We start from the raw sequence: 16,590 nt of genomic DNA, 5'->3' as shown, positions 1-16,590 counted from the left end.
TACATCCATATATTAAGATGGAAGAAACACCTGAGTTGAAGGTTCAGTTTGATCTTTAGGTTTTACATTAGATTTTTTTGACAGCTTTCTAAATCCTGCCCAACGCTCCAGGACTCAGATCAGCAAATAGTGGTTCTGGAAGTTCTTCAGCTATCTCTTTTAAAATGTTTGGGTGAAATTTGCTTGGATTTGCTGATTTGGAAATGTCTGACATTGGTAGCTGCCATTTAATATCCTCTTGAATTGCTCTTGACATAGAATGTATTTAATTTACTTTTTTACAAACACAGAAGAGAACTATTTATTGCCTTTCTGGCATAACTATTTTGAATGGTATTACCTTCACCTAGTGCACCATTATCGTTAAGGCTTCTCTGGTTCCTAATAAAATTTTCAAAGCCCTCCTTCCTCCTGTTCTCAACTCTGAGTCAACTCTGTGTACACTTGCTCCCCATGCCATTTTTCCTGAAGTTTGTAGCTCTAATGCTTTGGTGTAATCAGTGTTCCTTTTTCTTTCCATCTGCTTTATATGTGCATTCAAGAAGTATCAGTATGGGCAGCCTGAGACTTGAAACATATGTCATTCAGATTGAATGCCCCTATTATATCTCACATTTTCCGTTACACATTACAGATATGCACTAGAGGAACAAATCATCCTCTACTCCAGTGTGATTTGATGGTCTACAGCAGGCATTGACTCCTATCTCATTTTGTGTTCCAGCCATTAGCACACGGTCCCACAAGAAATCAAGATCTATTCTTTCCAAGTTCTCAATGCCTCTGAAATACCTTATGCCATTTTGACAGTGACACTCTTACCCTTTTGCCCACCTTGTTCACCCGTCTTTCAGTACTTTAATAGTGTCATATGTTCCTACTAGATTGCAGTAACACCACGAAGACCAAATCTATATTCATAAATGAGAATTCCAACTGTTCTTTTTCTGGCACTGGTCTATAGGCAATTAGAAAAATGCATTCACTTTGTCATTTGGTGCCCTGATTAATTTTTTCCCCCTTAATGCCTTATGTCTGAACTAAACAATTACTTACCCTCTCCCGTTTGTTGTTAGTGTAATGATCCCCTGACTAATCTCATTACGCTTGCTCCCTGGAACATTGTTTCCTTTCAGCTGGGTGGGAAGCACTGCCCTCATTGCCCTCCCAGAAGGAAAGCAATGATCCACAAAGGAAAGCTCTCCTCATTTATTTCTCCTGTTTATGTGACAGGGAGAATATCTGAGATGATATTTCTGCTCCTTCAGGCTTATTTCAAACCACTCCTAGTCACCTGAAATCTGTAAAGTAGTTTGAGATGCTATGTTTTATACATGCTTATAGATCCCTATCAACAACTCTGGAAGCCAGCAAACCTGAGGGTACATGCCCAACCTTGTGCAAGTAGGTGTAGGCTCTCTCCAACCTCCTGCCAAAGAGACCAGGCATCAGTCAGCTCCAATCTGAAAGACAGATTACCGTGCTACCTTGTCACTCCTGGTTACTGCCCTCCAGCAATCACCTCCAAGTTATACTTCATATTTTGCAAACTCCCTCTGAAAATCTTCCATTTGCTACTGCTGTGCATCTGTTTGGATGTGCCTTTGGCATTTGACTTGCATACTAAGGCTCATTGCTCAGCTCTGTTTCCTCATTAATAGGAAGAGATTACCCATGCTGAGATTTCAAATGCTGGGGCTAATCAAGGACGAGTGGCACTGCCACTAACCCCTCATCCAATTGCGGTCCAGCGTACCCATTTCATAAATCTCATCCGAGAGCCTTGACACATAACGCGATAGACAAATAGAAATATCCAAAAGATGGCCGAAACATCTACTTACAAATATTTCACTTGAATACAGGATCCTCGGTCATGTTCTTTGAAACCCTCCTCTCTGAAGCTAGAAAATGGTCTAGCACCAAGGAAAAGGCTAGTGCTACCCAGTGCAGAGTGTCTCAGCCTACTACAGTGTTGGCTTATCACTGGGTTAGCAACCTACAGAGTGTTTATAAGTTTAAGTCTCTGCTACTTTTATTGTAAAATTATTTTTCTATCTGTCTTCAAGCCTGCCCAGCTTGCTGTCTCCACTGCAATGGCTTCATTCTAGTGACAGAGGGCTAATCATTTGGCCACCAGACTCCCTTGTAAAACTCTGCCAAGATACAGCAGGAACTGCCATAGACATCCTTGATTAAAATTTTGTTTGAAAATTAATCTGCAAAAGTCTGTCAGACACAGCTATTCACTACATGCTTCCAATCACTTGTTTATGCAGAGCCTCCTCTTCTTCCTGTATCTAATTTATACACAACAGACTCTATAAAGCTAAAAAAATAATTCATGGCAATAGCACTACTAAGGGCAAATCAAGGAGGGCAGCCAGACATAACATCCCTTTAGGTAAATGGGAGCTCTACATATAAAGGTCAGCTTTAACTCTGTCTTAATCTTTAAACTCAGAAAGCCTGAGTATAGGATTTCTATAATGTTCACCATTTCCATTTTGAGAATGAACGGGTCAGAGTCTCTTAAATCACTCCAAAGCTGTGATTAGACCATGCAGGATTCAACCTCAGATGAATCTAGATAGAACTGCACTCTGTCTGCTGCTACTTTTAAAGCTGCTGCTTTTTTATAGCTGTAAAACCATTCCATAAACACCTTACTCATCCTAAGCATGATGATCAGATTTGCAGGGAAGAAAGCAGAAAGCGAAAACAGAGAAAATTTGTTTCATAGGAGAAGTAATAGCAAGAAAAATCCAAAATCTAATGGACTTTGTTCAAGGCTGCATTAAACAGAAATTCAAGCCTCTGATTAAAAATGAGAACAGTACAGTGATGAACATTTTTACTTACCTTTTCCATGCAGGAATTTTTAGATAAAACCCAAACATTTAAATATATACTGAAAGTATAGAAAAGGATCTAATAACTGCATTCCAGAAGAGAGGTATCTCATGTGATAATGGAAACTCTAACCTCTTTTCAGCTGAGCTGAGATTCCAATTTTCTGCCTCAGTAGCAATGATAATGTTACACAAACAGTGTTCAATCATTAAATTAATTCCCATTAAATCAATGTCCTTAAAGGCCAAACAGTCTTTCAATAATTACACGATTAAAATTATGTTAGCATAACTTATTAGTTATAGTATATTTATAATGCCTTTCCCAACAATAAATTGTTTCTTTCTACCTGTCTTGCTGAAATGGTGACAACGAGGCAAAAGTTGGGAAAGGAAGCATGTCGTATCACCATGTACCAACTGGCTGCGGTATAGCTTCTTCTGGTATCGGTGATAATTCAACAACATATAGTAATCAGATTTGCATTTCTGTTATGTAGCATTCACAGTATGAGTCTTCAAGAGTTAGAGGAATGAATTCCTCGCTTTTAAGCTTAGGCCCAAAAAATAAATGTCTCCCTTCAGATAGTAGCAACTCTGCATTGGTCATATTGCATCTTTCTGTGGAATCAGCAAACCGTGATGTTTTCAATGGAAAATCAAAGTTCATGATAGAGAAATGAAAGTGTTACAAATAATAATGTGCAGTAACTTAATGCCAATACATTGTAGTGACCTGTGCAACATAATTACAGAGAGACACAAGACGGACAGACCTTAGAGTGCTTCTAAAATTTCTGGAAAAGGTATCATAAAAGTATATTTCATTTTTTTCTTCTGCTGTCATTACAAAAGAAGAGTAATGACCGCAGCTAAAGTATGAAAATGGAGGCATCTGCTTGTATTTGCTGAAGTTACTGGGAGCTCTTAGGTGAAGCATTACTAGACTTATACCATTCCTGTCCAGGTGCTGAAACATCGTGCAAGTCTTCACATTTAAAGTACATCTTCTGACTGCTATAACTATGACCAGAATGGAACCGTGAGGCTTGCTGCCCACCTCTTATGAGTAAGTTGGCCAAAGTCTCTTGTATTAGTACTGCTGAAATGCATTGTTTTATCAGAAGACTTAGCAGGGTTTCAAATTTGATATGGGGGCTACCAAATACAGAACCATTCAATTACATGATCATAAAAGAAATGTGCAATAAGACTAGCAATTTTACCAACACCTGTTTGCTCAAAAGAAGCTCTGACCAGATAATCTTTTGTTGCCATTTTTACAGCATAAGACAATAATTTTACATGCTATAATTATAGTCATACACACACTCAGAGGCAAACACAGACTAGAGCTCAACATGCAGGTGTAACAAACTCAAGGAGCTTCTGGAGGTCCTCTTCTATAGTACTGTGATATGTGCTTTTAAGATTGCACCTGACTGCATGCACATATAAAGGCATTATTTGCAACCACTGTGGATGCATCAAAATCATATATGCTTGGGTATTATTTTAGAGAAGCACCCGATCTTAGCAAATAAACGTTACATGCTGGCAACCTTCTGACCTGATTTCAAGAGATACTGAGACCCAATCTCCCTATTACTAATGGCTGGATATGAAGACCCTAAAGCCTCAATCAACCAGTCACAATTATGATCTACAATACATATTCATAAGTGGCCAAGAAGCTAACTGCCACATACAGTTTGCATAGTGGTGGCCTTCCTAGTGACAATGTTACACGCAGTACCTTCCGGGATGGCAAAAAGAACTGTGCACAATGGGCTGAAAACAGGCCATCTGTACATACAATTAACATTAAACTGAACAATGTCATTAATGAGGTATTAAAGTGCTGCTTTAGCTAAGAGCCTGTCAGGGAGGACGTTATGAACATGAAGGAGAAAGAGTCCCCTTTGGCTGAAACCAAACAACTGTGAACTAAACAAAACAAAAGACAATTCAGTGAGACTACAAGGACAAACAATAAATATGGTAAAGCCTCTGTGTCTTTTGACAGGTACTTTTCCTCATCATCTGTTTTTTTAACCTCTAAAATCTCTGTGACTCCAGGTTTTGGGGGTGCAGAGAATTTTTTAAAAAATCATATACTGAAAGATAGTTTGTTGCTTGAACTTTCAAAGTATTATGAAATGCTTTGTTCTTGCAAGATTTCCAAGCATCCATCATCACAGAGTGGCATCTGACTACTTCAGAGGCAAGTGAATCACAGACATCTCGGATACATTAATTCAGTTTTCATGTCACTAATTCTAGTAATCCTTTAATTTTCAGAGTGCTTTCCTGCAATGAACTCCTAACCTTACAGAATTCATTCACCGCTAATGCAGGAGCTCTAATTATGTTCCTAAATAACATGTTTTAAAATTTAGACTGAAATTCCACTTCACGTACATCCTGTAATGTTATTATCAGAATTATCTATAAAACTCAGATGACCCTCAACTTTTCAAGTTTCATGAGAATAATGCTATAATGTCAATTATCGATGAAAATCACTAGTACAAATGCTTATGTTTAAAAGTCAAATAACTTGGTTTTTACTGCAAATCAGTTGTCACCTGGCTTACGATCACCACTCGGATTTGTTAAAAGTGAAAAGTGACTTCAGAGATGACCTTACTGGATAGTGAGGATTTTCATCTTTGAGGAGAGATTTGGAAATGAAAGAAGCTATTGTAAGAATGGAATACACGTTTATACCTAAAAATGTTCTATTAGCAAGTATATCCAGGCATAAGCAAGGAACACTCCCACTCAACAGATTCATTATCACCATTCCTCAACAGCCTGTTTGCAGAAGATCTTTCCCCTTCACTGTTATCTTTACTCTATCCTAGTGTGGGGGAAGCAGACTCTTCAGTCAAAACCATGTGTTCATTCATCTCAGTTTTTGTCTGGTAGATGAGGTATCACACATTTTTAACCCAAGGTTATCTCACTAATTTCAAAAGCACTGAAAAGGTAAAGTCTTACTTTACGATCTGTCCCTCCTCTACTGACGGAAGAATAATAAAAATTAAGCAGCAGGAGGTTTCTACACCAGGATGTTGCTGTAATGAAGGCAATCCCCTTAATTTGCATGCTGGGAAGCTGACTAAATAAAAAATACAAATGAAAAACACAACAGCTCTCATTTTCCCATATTTGCTGAGAGTGGACTTTCATCTCAGCAATCAGAGAAAGCAACAGATTGGTTAGCTTAATCAGAAGATTCATTTGATGTCATTATTTGCTTCTTTTCGATATTAATTTATGCCTACTCCTTTTATACACATTTAATATTACAAGTGAAAAAAAATTCCTCAACAGCTGAAGAAGGCTGACCTTCCTGTCAGCAGCTTCAAAACCTCTTCACTACCCCCTCCTTTACAGTTTGCAGGCAATTTTCCTGGCACCTACCCACCAGTTGGTGTTATGAAGAAGAGCTGCATGGGTGGATACAGCTATGGCACAGCTGGTGCAGAGGAGGGACTCCCCACAGACCAGAAAAGCAATGGAAAATTACCATGGATTCCCCTCTAAGCCCATATTCATCTGGTGCCTTGGATATCCTCCACTGAAAAAGGCTGATCAGTTTGTAGATGAAATTGCTGTCATCCAAGTAGAGGGGGAGTATTTTTAATAAAGCTAAAACTCATTTCTCACTCCTTTCCTAACTTAAACAGCCAAAATTGCCAAGCTTCTGGGCAGGAAATTCAAATAGCAGGACAAGCAAGACTTGCCTCTTCAGCTTCTAAACACCTTTGCAGATAAAAATGTGGGTTACAGTCCTCCTCCATGCAGCAAACACTGCATTCCCGACTAAATCGTTCTTCCTCGTTTCCTCAATTAAATATATATTATACACAGGTGAACTCTAAAAAGTCAAAACTGATTACTTAATCTGAATTGAACTTATCCACTCTTTACCCAAACATAGTTTAAAGACATATTAGAAATCATAACAATTAAAGAAACTGTTCTGAGTACAATATTCACCTCAGGATGCTTTTGAAAGAACACAGAAAGATGGACATATGCCACGGACATCCAATTCTACTTTCCCTTTTGCCTTACTTGGTCTTGATCAGCATTTATACTATAGCCAGACACACATTACCTTCTCACAGTCAATTAATCAGGCTATTCCTAGGGGAATAAAGGCATTTTTTGGACTTTCACACTGCCATTCATTCTCTCCCTCCTCACAGAGGGTGTGTCAGACACAGCATCTCTAAATATACTGCCTCACGTACCCAGTGCTATTACTCAAACAAGCAGGTGCACACAAGATATAGAAATCCATTATTTTAGATGCCTCTGAGAACTGCCTGAGTCTTAACTTCAATTTAGGGGAAGATCCAAGCATATCCCCTGGCAGTTTAACACTAGTGATATCATATTGCTGCAAACAAGTGCCCACACTATTGAACATTTTACTTGGAGCACAGCTATTCCTTGGAATTACATTTTTAAAAACAGACAATCAAATAAACCTCTGAAAGTGTTATGCACATAAAGCTTCATCCAATGTTTGCAAATGCGTTCTCTATACATGACAATAATTCTCAGTATATGTTGTCAGTTCCAGTGATCATTTTTAGTTTCCAAACACATTGGAGACATAGGGCATAATTGCCAAAATTTTGGGGTCTTTCGATGCTATCAAGAGGGCTGGCCAAACCATTTAGATATGCAGAAAAGGAGCATGGGTACCACAGGGCTGCAGTACCACTTTCGGAGAGATGTCTTTATGAAGGTACATACCCATGCTGATACATAAGCCTAGATTTAATATAATTAAATGAGAATTTGTGGGTTCCACGTTTAAAGGTGGAATTATGATGCCACAAATCTACCTGCTGGTGTGCATGCTAGAAAACCGTGGAGGCTGGTTTGTTTCCTGATGTATTGGGTACCTGACTTTTCATTTTCCCAGCTTAGTGCTGTGCTTTTTAGGCTCAGGAAGCCTGTTCCCCTTGTTCGAGGAATATGTCAAGACCTGGCATTAGTTCAAAGAGCAATTAAAACTGTTAATTAATGAGACTGGCATTTAACTTTTGCTTGCTATCAGAAGACATAAAGCAGGTTTTTATGAAAGAAGATAGGTAATATTTCCATTTTACAAGTGAGAACTGATATACAAGATATTAAATGAAGTTTCTGTGGTCAACCAGCAGATCAGGTGCAGTCTAAATCAGGCACTAAGTCTTAGTCCTAAAGCTTTCATACTGGATCTTTTTTGATTTGATAAACTTAAAAAAATAATTAGGCTTCACTACTAAATATTGTATGTGAAGATATAATTGATTTCTAACACATTTTTTTCAAAATGCTTTCAGAGATTTTCCCTGAATATTAAATACATAGAGACTGGTGTACAGTTAATTAAGAGAAAATGTCACTAAGAAAATACTTTGTTACAGCATAATGGTTTCCTGCTGATAGGGATATGCTGAGAGTGAGATAAGCAAGATGGAGTAATTTATTAAGCAACAGCACACTCCAGGCAGTGCATTTCAGGAGGATTATATCATGCCTTGGGTGGTAATACAAGGAACAAGACTGAGAAGTCTGAGTGGCTTTAACCATCCGAGAAGTATTATAATGACTTGGAAGTACCATAGATTGGAGTCTATTTTATTGCTCTTATGAAATGTAATTTTAACAAGATAAACAGTAAGATTTGCTCATTTTACTGGGCATTATGACCATAATTGGCCATCACTGATGCCACTGATGACCAATCAAAACTTCCAGTTGTGACCAGCATCTTAAACTAACCAAAACATAAGGGAATAAAAAAAAATGGCCTACTAGTGATACTTTTACATCATTCATTTCACAACTTTGCTAGGTTAAGTTAGAGTATTAAGATCTCTGAAGAAAAAAATACTTTTGCAGGTAACACTTTAAGAATCCGTTATCCTGTGGTCAAACCCTATTTACAAAACAATAATGAATTCTTGCTTTGTTGCAGTCACTGAGAAGTGATTAAATCTTGAATGACTCAGTCATTTTAAAGATATTTCCTTTTATAGCAAAAAAATGATAATAATAAATCATCTGCCTGGTTCTCTAACAGACATTTCCAAGTGAAACAGAACTTTGCTTCTTTACCTAAATCCTTTTAATAATCTAAAATCCTGCCAGTCAAGTTCAGAAATACCTCCTCTTACAGAAAAATCCAAAGTAAAATGAACAGAGTGGGATAAGAGAGAGACAAAGACTCTCAATTGTGTGTTTTCTATTAAATACAAAACATGGTAATTTTCTATATAATTTCATTATTTTATCTACATTCAGTTAAATTCTATTAAACTAAGTAAGTTTTTCACTGCATTCTAAAGCATAATTTGAGAGGCTGCCCTCAAAATAAAAGCCTCTAGAACATTCCTCTGCAAGGTCTTGGTAAAAATGATGCAGCATTTCCCCCGTCTCAAAAATCAATCTATTATACAACAGGGCTTGGGAATAACTCTAAATCCTGAACTTCTGTTTCTTAAATCATTGGTTTTCTCCAGTAATGGTGAAAGCTGAGTGCTCTCTAGAGTATTTAATAACAAGAGTCTATAAAGTAGTAGGAAGCTAATAGAAAACCTTCAGGAGATTAAACTAGGTTCTCAGCAAGTATAAATAGACATTATGCCATTGCGGTGGGTTGATTCAGTTAATCTCCATGAAGTTTTTAGTAAAGTTTTTAGTAAACCCGATTTCCTCTCCGAGACAGTTTTTTGGCCACCATTCACATGCAGGTTTCCAATACTGGCATGCTCTAACAAGGGCAAAATTTGAGGGAATAGCATCAATACCAGGGCTGAAGAGGAATTAAAATGTAGTTGTACGGAATAGCACTGAAGTTGAGCAAAAATTATGTAATACAGCATTATGATATATCACTCAGACTGGTTGAGGTAGGAAGAGACCTCTTAAGGTCATCTTATTCAAACACCCCTGCCCAAGCAGGGCCACCTAGAGCCAGCTGTCTATGATCCCGTCCAGACAGCTTTTGAATAACTCCAAGGACAGAGATTGCACAACCTCCCTGGGCAACCTGTACCACTGCTCAGTCAGCTGGGTGGCCCCCAGCATGCACTGGTACATGGAGCTGTTCCTCCCCATGGGCAGGACTTTGTACTTAGTTGAGCTTTGTAGAATATCTAATAATTGAGGCCTGGGGAGGAACAAAGTCAACAGGGAAGAGCAGGACCGGTGGGGTCATGAGTGATACCCCAAAAAAAAGCTACAGCCATGGTGACCACCATCTGCAGTGTGAGATAGCCAGAAAGCAAAACCTGTGAGGAGTGGATTGAGAAGCCAAGGGGATGTATGGAGGGAGAGAGAGGAAACCCACTGAACAGGAAACCTTAACAACATTTTATGTCCAACTGGAAAAAGCTAATTTTGAAAAGAAGCAAAATATAGTTTTTGCCACTCAGTTTTCTAAGATGAGCAATTGGAAAAGAACAAATTCAGAAGTCATGACACTAAATTTCAACATAACTGAAATTCTCCACAGTCTGAATCTACAAATTTCCTTAATCTTTAGACATAAGCAAACAACTCAGAGATAACAGATGTGTATTACAGAATCTCATGCGCAGATGAGTAGTTCAGACTCAGAAGCATTTGTTTTTAATATAATCCATAGCACTGCTTGGCCAACATCACTGAAAAGTCTCTGCCTTCTTTCTCTTTTTTTTTTTTTTTTTTTAAATGAAGGGCTTGAATAAAGAATAAAGAAAACACTTTTATATTAATTGAGCCTCCCCAGTCACACTGCAGCTACACCCTCAAAATTGCCTGTTCTAATAAAAAATATTATGTATCTTAAAATTACAAAAATAACAGATATAAACACATACACAATGATCTCTGTAAGAAATGAACATAAAATTAAAAGGGCAACTGAGAGAAAATATACCTTTATATTATGAGAGTCTCAAAATGGTCGCTCCAACATCGGGAAAAAGAAAATGAAAGCCAAGACTTAAGTTTAAAGGATATAATAAGCAGTGACATTAAGTTTTAGTCTACCTTTTACGAAACAATTAAAAATACTTAAATTTTGCTACCGAGTATGACAGTAATCATAGACCTGCCTTAAAAACTATTGGACTGGTCTGTGCTGACTGTAGTGTACAGACAATGACACAGATTTTTCTCTGATATTTCAAAAAATACAAAAGGTTAAAACATGTTAATAGAATTTTATAACAACATCAGAGTCAAGGCTTATAGAAGGCACAAAGTGACACAGTGGACCAAAGCTACCTAACTAAAATCTGCAGAGCTTTTAACTATTTCAGAAGAAACAAGCAAAAGAAGAACTTTCTATTTCAATCAAAATAGGTTATGAGTTTCCTTAAAAAGTGATTTGTATTTTTGAACCAAAGGCCTCTTCTGTCTTCAGAACCATGGCAGGTCTGGAGCCAGCCTGCGTGCCTGCAAAACTTTCCTCTAGCTAGAGGAAAGAAAAAGAAGACGATGCTGGGACACGCTCACTAGCCCCAAACAAAGAATCCAGCACTATCAAAGCACTAGCAATACTCAATTCATGCTGCTTTGTTTCTCTTAGTGCAGGATATAAAAGCATCTTCGGGTGTATGTTTTGATAACAGAAATTAGTACCTTGTCATGTTTTAAATCTGCAGCTGAAAGACTTCTTAAGTGAACGTGACACTATTTGAAATGTCCCATGCTGCCACGCTTAAGATATGCCAATCACAATTAATAGCAACAGATTTGATATTCCAAAACAAATAAAAACTGCAGAGTTTTTCTGCTGATTGAAGAGTTGATGACTGAAAACAGAAGCAAAATTACCACAATAGCCAGTTAGCCTGTCAATGGAAATTACTTTCATTTGTCTGTATTCACAAGGGTTAGTAAACAATAACACTTCAGCTAATATAGTTTTTGTTATATTCAAATTGAATGTGAAATACAGGCTGACATTGTAAATGGATCTCTTACTCTCTTGCACTGAATTTCTGAGGCCTTCTGAGTCTTTATGCTTAAATTGGTCTGTAAGTTTCATATCTTTCATTATAAACCCTATTGAATTTTTGTCATTTCTCCTTCTAACAAATTAAGGACTGTTCTCTTACTGGTTGAAGGAGAGATGTATCTATAGCTTCCCCTCACTCAGAAAGATCCAAGTGAACATTTTATATTATTCTAGTGGATTCTAAAGAGTTACGCTGAAAATCCCCTTGGTAAGGTGGTAAGACCTATGTAAATAAATGCCTCTTACCTTCCTAGTTCTGTGAATGTCTTTTTCTAAAGTCCCACAACAGTTTTGGTGCTCCCAGCTGCCATGTCGCACCAGCAGATTTTACTAACACTGTTGCACCTCATGACCCTCTTACCATGGGGAGTGGATGAAGATCTCCTTGAGCAAATTCCTTTTCATTGTTTTTTCCAATAAATTCTGGTTTTGGTTTTTTGTTGTTTGGTTTTTTTTTTTGTCATCTGGTCGTATTACTTTTCATCTAATTTCTTCCTCATCTTCATGCTTAATTCATGCTTCCTCATCTTCATGCTTCCCTCTAAGCCATCCTCCAGAACTCATTTGCTGACTAGTCAGAAAAACCTTTTCTTTGTGAGCTCATTGAGCGTTTATTGAAGGATTACCTTGTGGGCTATTACTATGGATCTATGACTTTGGAAACTTTGGGACACTGGGAAACACAGGCCTACTTGGATGGACATAAGGCAAACAATTCGGATAATAACTCATGAGACTGAAGTGTGTGATAAAACTAGCTTTGCCTCCTTTAACCTTCTCTGGGCAGTCTCCTATAGAGCTTTTAGGGACTAATGATGTTGGGAGTACAGCAGGGATGCCAAGGCTAATACCAAGCAATAAACCTATGTAAAATGACTTGCATTCACGCAGTAAAGAAACTAATTCACAAGTTTTAACCTAACAGGCAGACAGATGTAATGAGTCTAGTTCTGTAACGGACCAACTGCTCTCTCACAGTTGGATTCCCTAAACAGTTACATTGGGAATATTTTGGACAGAAATAAAACTTTATAAACCCACCCACATACATTCAAAAAACTTTTCTAGCTCTCAGCAGGCTCTGAAGTTTTCGGTTTTCTATAAAAAAAATCCACAACACACACAAAATGATCTCTTCAGCTTTCCTCATCTGGCCATCACTGCTCAATGCAAATGAGAATTTAAAAAGTAATGTCTCTAGGTTGATGTGTTCAAAATCATACCTCTTGTAGAAATTCTCAATTTATTTTTTATTGGATGGTGGTGTTAATTTAGCTTTTTCCCCTTCTAGGAGTTCCATACTTGATTATCATGCATACCTTTAGCTTTTATAGATGTCATCTGATTGCTTGATAGGGAATAATGTAATTTCTAAATTACATGTTGCCGGTGTTATATAAATATGATGCTTTTACCTCCAGTGTTCCATCCAAATTCATGTTAAAATCCAAAAACTATCTTGGAGTTTTGACGCTGAAGTGGCTGTGGCTTGTGGTAGAGCAGATGCTCTGTGCAGTTACAAATAGGTGTACCTGCAGTGCCAGTAGTGACTGATGATACGGATGTGCCAGAAGGTATTAGTTCTGTTTTGTTGTCAAGCGCTATTATCTAAATCTTCTTTGTTCTCATATGAAGTGTCTTCTTATTCCACTTTGCATTACAACCCTAGTTTATAGACCAGAATTTCAAGTAGTATATACCAAGCCAAGATCTGTAGTCCCTGATGTCTTTAGCATGTGTGGTTAAAGCTCTGCCAGAAGAAGTAGACTGTGGAGGATTTGGGAATATAAATAAAATTGGGGAATAGCCTGGGCTACACCAGATGCTGGAGGGGATTGAGAAAGTATCCAGAAAGGTCAGAAATGGTTGAGCCTAGACATTATATAGGAATATTGAGATAAATCAGAAGAGGGAGGAAAGAATATCAGGTACAGTAAGACCGTTTAGCACTGCTAACTAGTCTAAACTTAGTTCAAAAGCCAAATCCCAACATTTGCTGTCTGACTGAATAAGAACATAGCACTCACATTAACTATGAATAATTCTCCAGCAGATGTTTTTGTTTTTTTTTTTTTTTTGGTTTGTGGTTTTTTTTTTTTTACAGGAAAGTAATCTTTCTCTAATTGGACAACTACAAATCAAAGCCAGCTAGCATGTAGTGCTCCGAACGTCCCATGGTTTCCACATTGAGCAGCCAAATGTCTTAGAAACCTTATAGCACAGGACTTTCCAATGCTCCCAGTCCCTTGTGGGCTGTGGGAGGGAGGCAGAGAAGAGGAAGGTCTCTACAGCAATGAGAAGGATATGTAGGTTGGAAGCAGAGACTCCCTGTGTCTCTTACCTTGTTGCACAAAGGATCCATACACGAACCACATGGAGTTGTAGAGGGTTGTGGAGGTCATGGATCCCATCTGAAGGCGTGGCGGGTTGAGCCAGTTCAAGAGGTAGACCAGCAGCCCTACTAATAGCACAGTGCCAGCTATGCATGCCCACAGGGAGAGGTCAAACGGTGCCAAGCAGGCAAACATGTCCACTGTCTTCTCTGCCTTTCGAAGCAGCACGCCCACCGAGTAGTCCATGTAACGCGTTGTGAAGTCCACCACATTTTCCCTGTCAGGTGTGATGGTTAGGGCAGATATGCCTATATCAGCTCTCTGAGGAAAGAAGAGAGAACAGCATGCGTAAGTAGGAGCTACAGAAAAGATCTTTGTACCTCTGTGATTTATAGCAGCTAAGCTTATGGAGAAGCAGATGCAAGGCCAATGTCTTAAGCATCACCTGTATGAACATAGAAATGTGATTAAGGCTTGAACAGAATAGCAGTAGCACATCTTAGCTTCTGTAAGCAAACCTCACTTAGTGGACTTGGACACATTAGCACTCTACGTTTTTTTTTCCAAGGAATCAAAATGCTTCAAATACAGATAACAGCTGGAGAAAATCTACTTCTGGTCATTTTTTTCAGCCTCACTTACTGAAGCCATTGTTCTCACTGTGACAAAAGGTAGACCATGTGTATAGTATTTCCAATCAGAGAAGAGTAGATATTCCATGCAGTTCCTTACTATTTATTCCTCTGTATCCTTCTGTTAAGCAATTCCTCTCTATGCCAACCTGTTCTGCAGCTGCCTTGGACCTGCTTTATGCCATTTACATTTTTTTGTAATTTAAGAACCCATTTCAGATGAGAAGAGGATGAATAACATTCTTTGATCTAATCATTGTACTTCACAGCACTGCTGGGTATTGGGTCTCCAGAGACACCAGGCACAACTACAGCAGGTGCTATTTTACTTTTCACACATCCAATTAGAACTGCAGTGAAAACAAGAAAGGGTATTTAAAGCAGACGCATTAACACCATTTTAAAAAGCCTGAATACTGAATAAAAATACTGTAAATTTTAGATATTTTAATATGAAAAAATACTTAAAATACTCTAAGCTGCCACTAATTTGATTTAATCCATTCCTGTTCTGCCTAAAGCAGCATGTGGTCCTTTGGAAGAGGGTGAGGAGAGCACAAAGGCTTGAAAGTCTCAGTACTGTGTCAAATTTTATTAACTCTCTTGGATTTCTTTCTTCTTGCCCGAAGAAGGCAGAGATTACTAGCTCCTTAAAAATGTGATGTGAAATATTAAGTGAGAAGGTATGGCAGCTGAAACTGATTAGAATCAAATTTGCAACTAAGCTGGGCTCTTTTATTACCATCTGTAAAACACCCTGCAGCCCATGGTACAAACATACTTTTAATTACAGTGCACTTAAGACTGGTTTAAATGATGTTACTTTAACTTTATATTAATTGTTCACTGGCTTGAGAGAGTGGTGGAAAATAGCTGGAGGCTGATGATTTGGACAAAAAAGTGTTTGAAAATATTGATTTGCTTAAATGTCATGAATTAGAGCTTCAGCTTTAATTTGTGGGTTAGATTCTCCAGTGTCTTAAGTGAAGCTGTGTTGATGTGCACAGCTGAAATTCACTTCATGTCCCTTTTGACAATTTTTTGTGAGTGATGATTTAACTGCCCTTTGTCCATGAGCAGCAGCCAATTTAACCAGTAATCCCAGTTAAAAGTTTCATCAGAATTGTCTATGGAAACATTCGGATCATCCAACTTTCTGTCCTCGGATTATAAAACTTCTGGTCAACAGGTGACTCTGCTAACAGAGCTCCACTGAGCAAGTTGCAAAGCACTCATCATTTGAACTGTTTTCCACAATTGTGAATATGAACATATTTTTAAAATAATTTACAAATGTTAAAGTCCAATGCTCTATGCCAATAGCTGTTAAATAGGAAAATACGGTTATATTTAATAAATGAGGGGTTTGGTTTGGTTTATTTTTTTTTTTCCTGAATGTATATCAAAAAGCGAAATAGGAATTCAGAGTTAGAGGAAATCACATGGAAATAAAAAGTTCTAGACTTAGCTCTTGCTGTTTAACTGTAGCTGTGTTCTCAATTACCAGCTTGTTACTAAAACACTTCCCTACCCCGCTAGACTATTGTGAGATGCTAATTCAAGTTGTATTTGTCAGACGTTTAAAGGTTGCCCACTGAAAAGCAGTATCATAAGTAAAAATACTTTTACCAAATAACAGATTACTCTAGGACTGAATGACTGACAGAATTTTTTCTGCTCTCCCTCCCCCCTCTTTTTTAAAGAGAAACAGACTTCTCCATCAAATGCATTGAAGGGCTTTTCGTGAAAAAGCA

The 16,590-nt window shown here is 37.9% G+C and overlaps 1 protein-coding gene across 2 annotated transcripts in view; it reads right to left on the bottom strand.

The window, feature by feature from the left end:
• GRID2 (glutamate receptor, ionotropic, delta 2) overlaps positions 1-16,590 on the bottom strand; it is a 730,075-nt gene that overhangs the window by 115,346 nt on the left and 598,139 nt on the right. For both annotated transcript variants that reach the window (XM_014942655.1, XM_014942664.1), the window contains exon 11: positions 14,213-14,525. In XM_014942655.1, coding sequence (XP_014798141.1) covers positions 14,213-14,525 — 313 coding nt within the window. The remainder of the gene's footprint in view (positions 1-14,212; positions 14,526-16,590) is intronic.

The sequence above is a fragment of the Calidris pugnax genome, unplaced genomic scaffold (assembly GCF_001431845.1).
Source record: "Calidris pugnax isolate Ruff unplaced genomic scaffold, ASM143184v1 scaffold15, whole genome shotgun sequence".
Lineage (NCBI taxonomy): Eukaryota > Metazoa > Chordata > Aves > Charadriiformes > Scolopacidae > Calidris > Calidris pugnax.
This window is presented reverse-complemented; position numbering and strand designations above follow the sequence as displayed.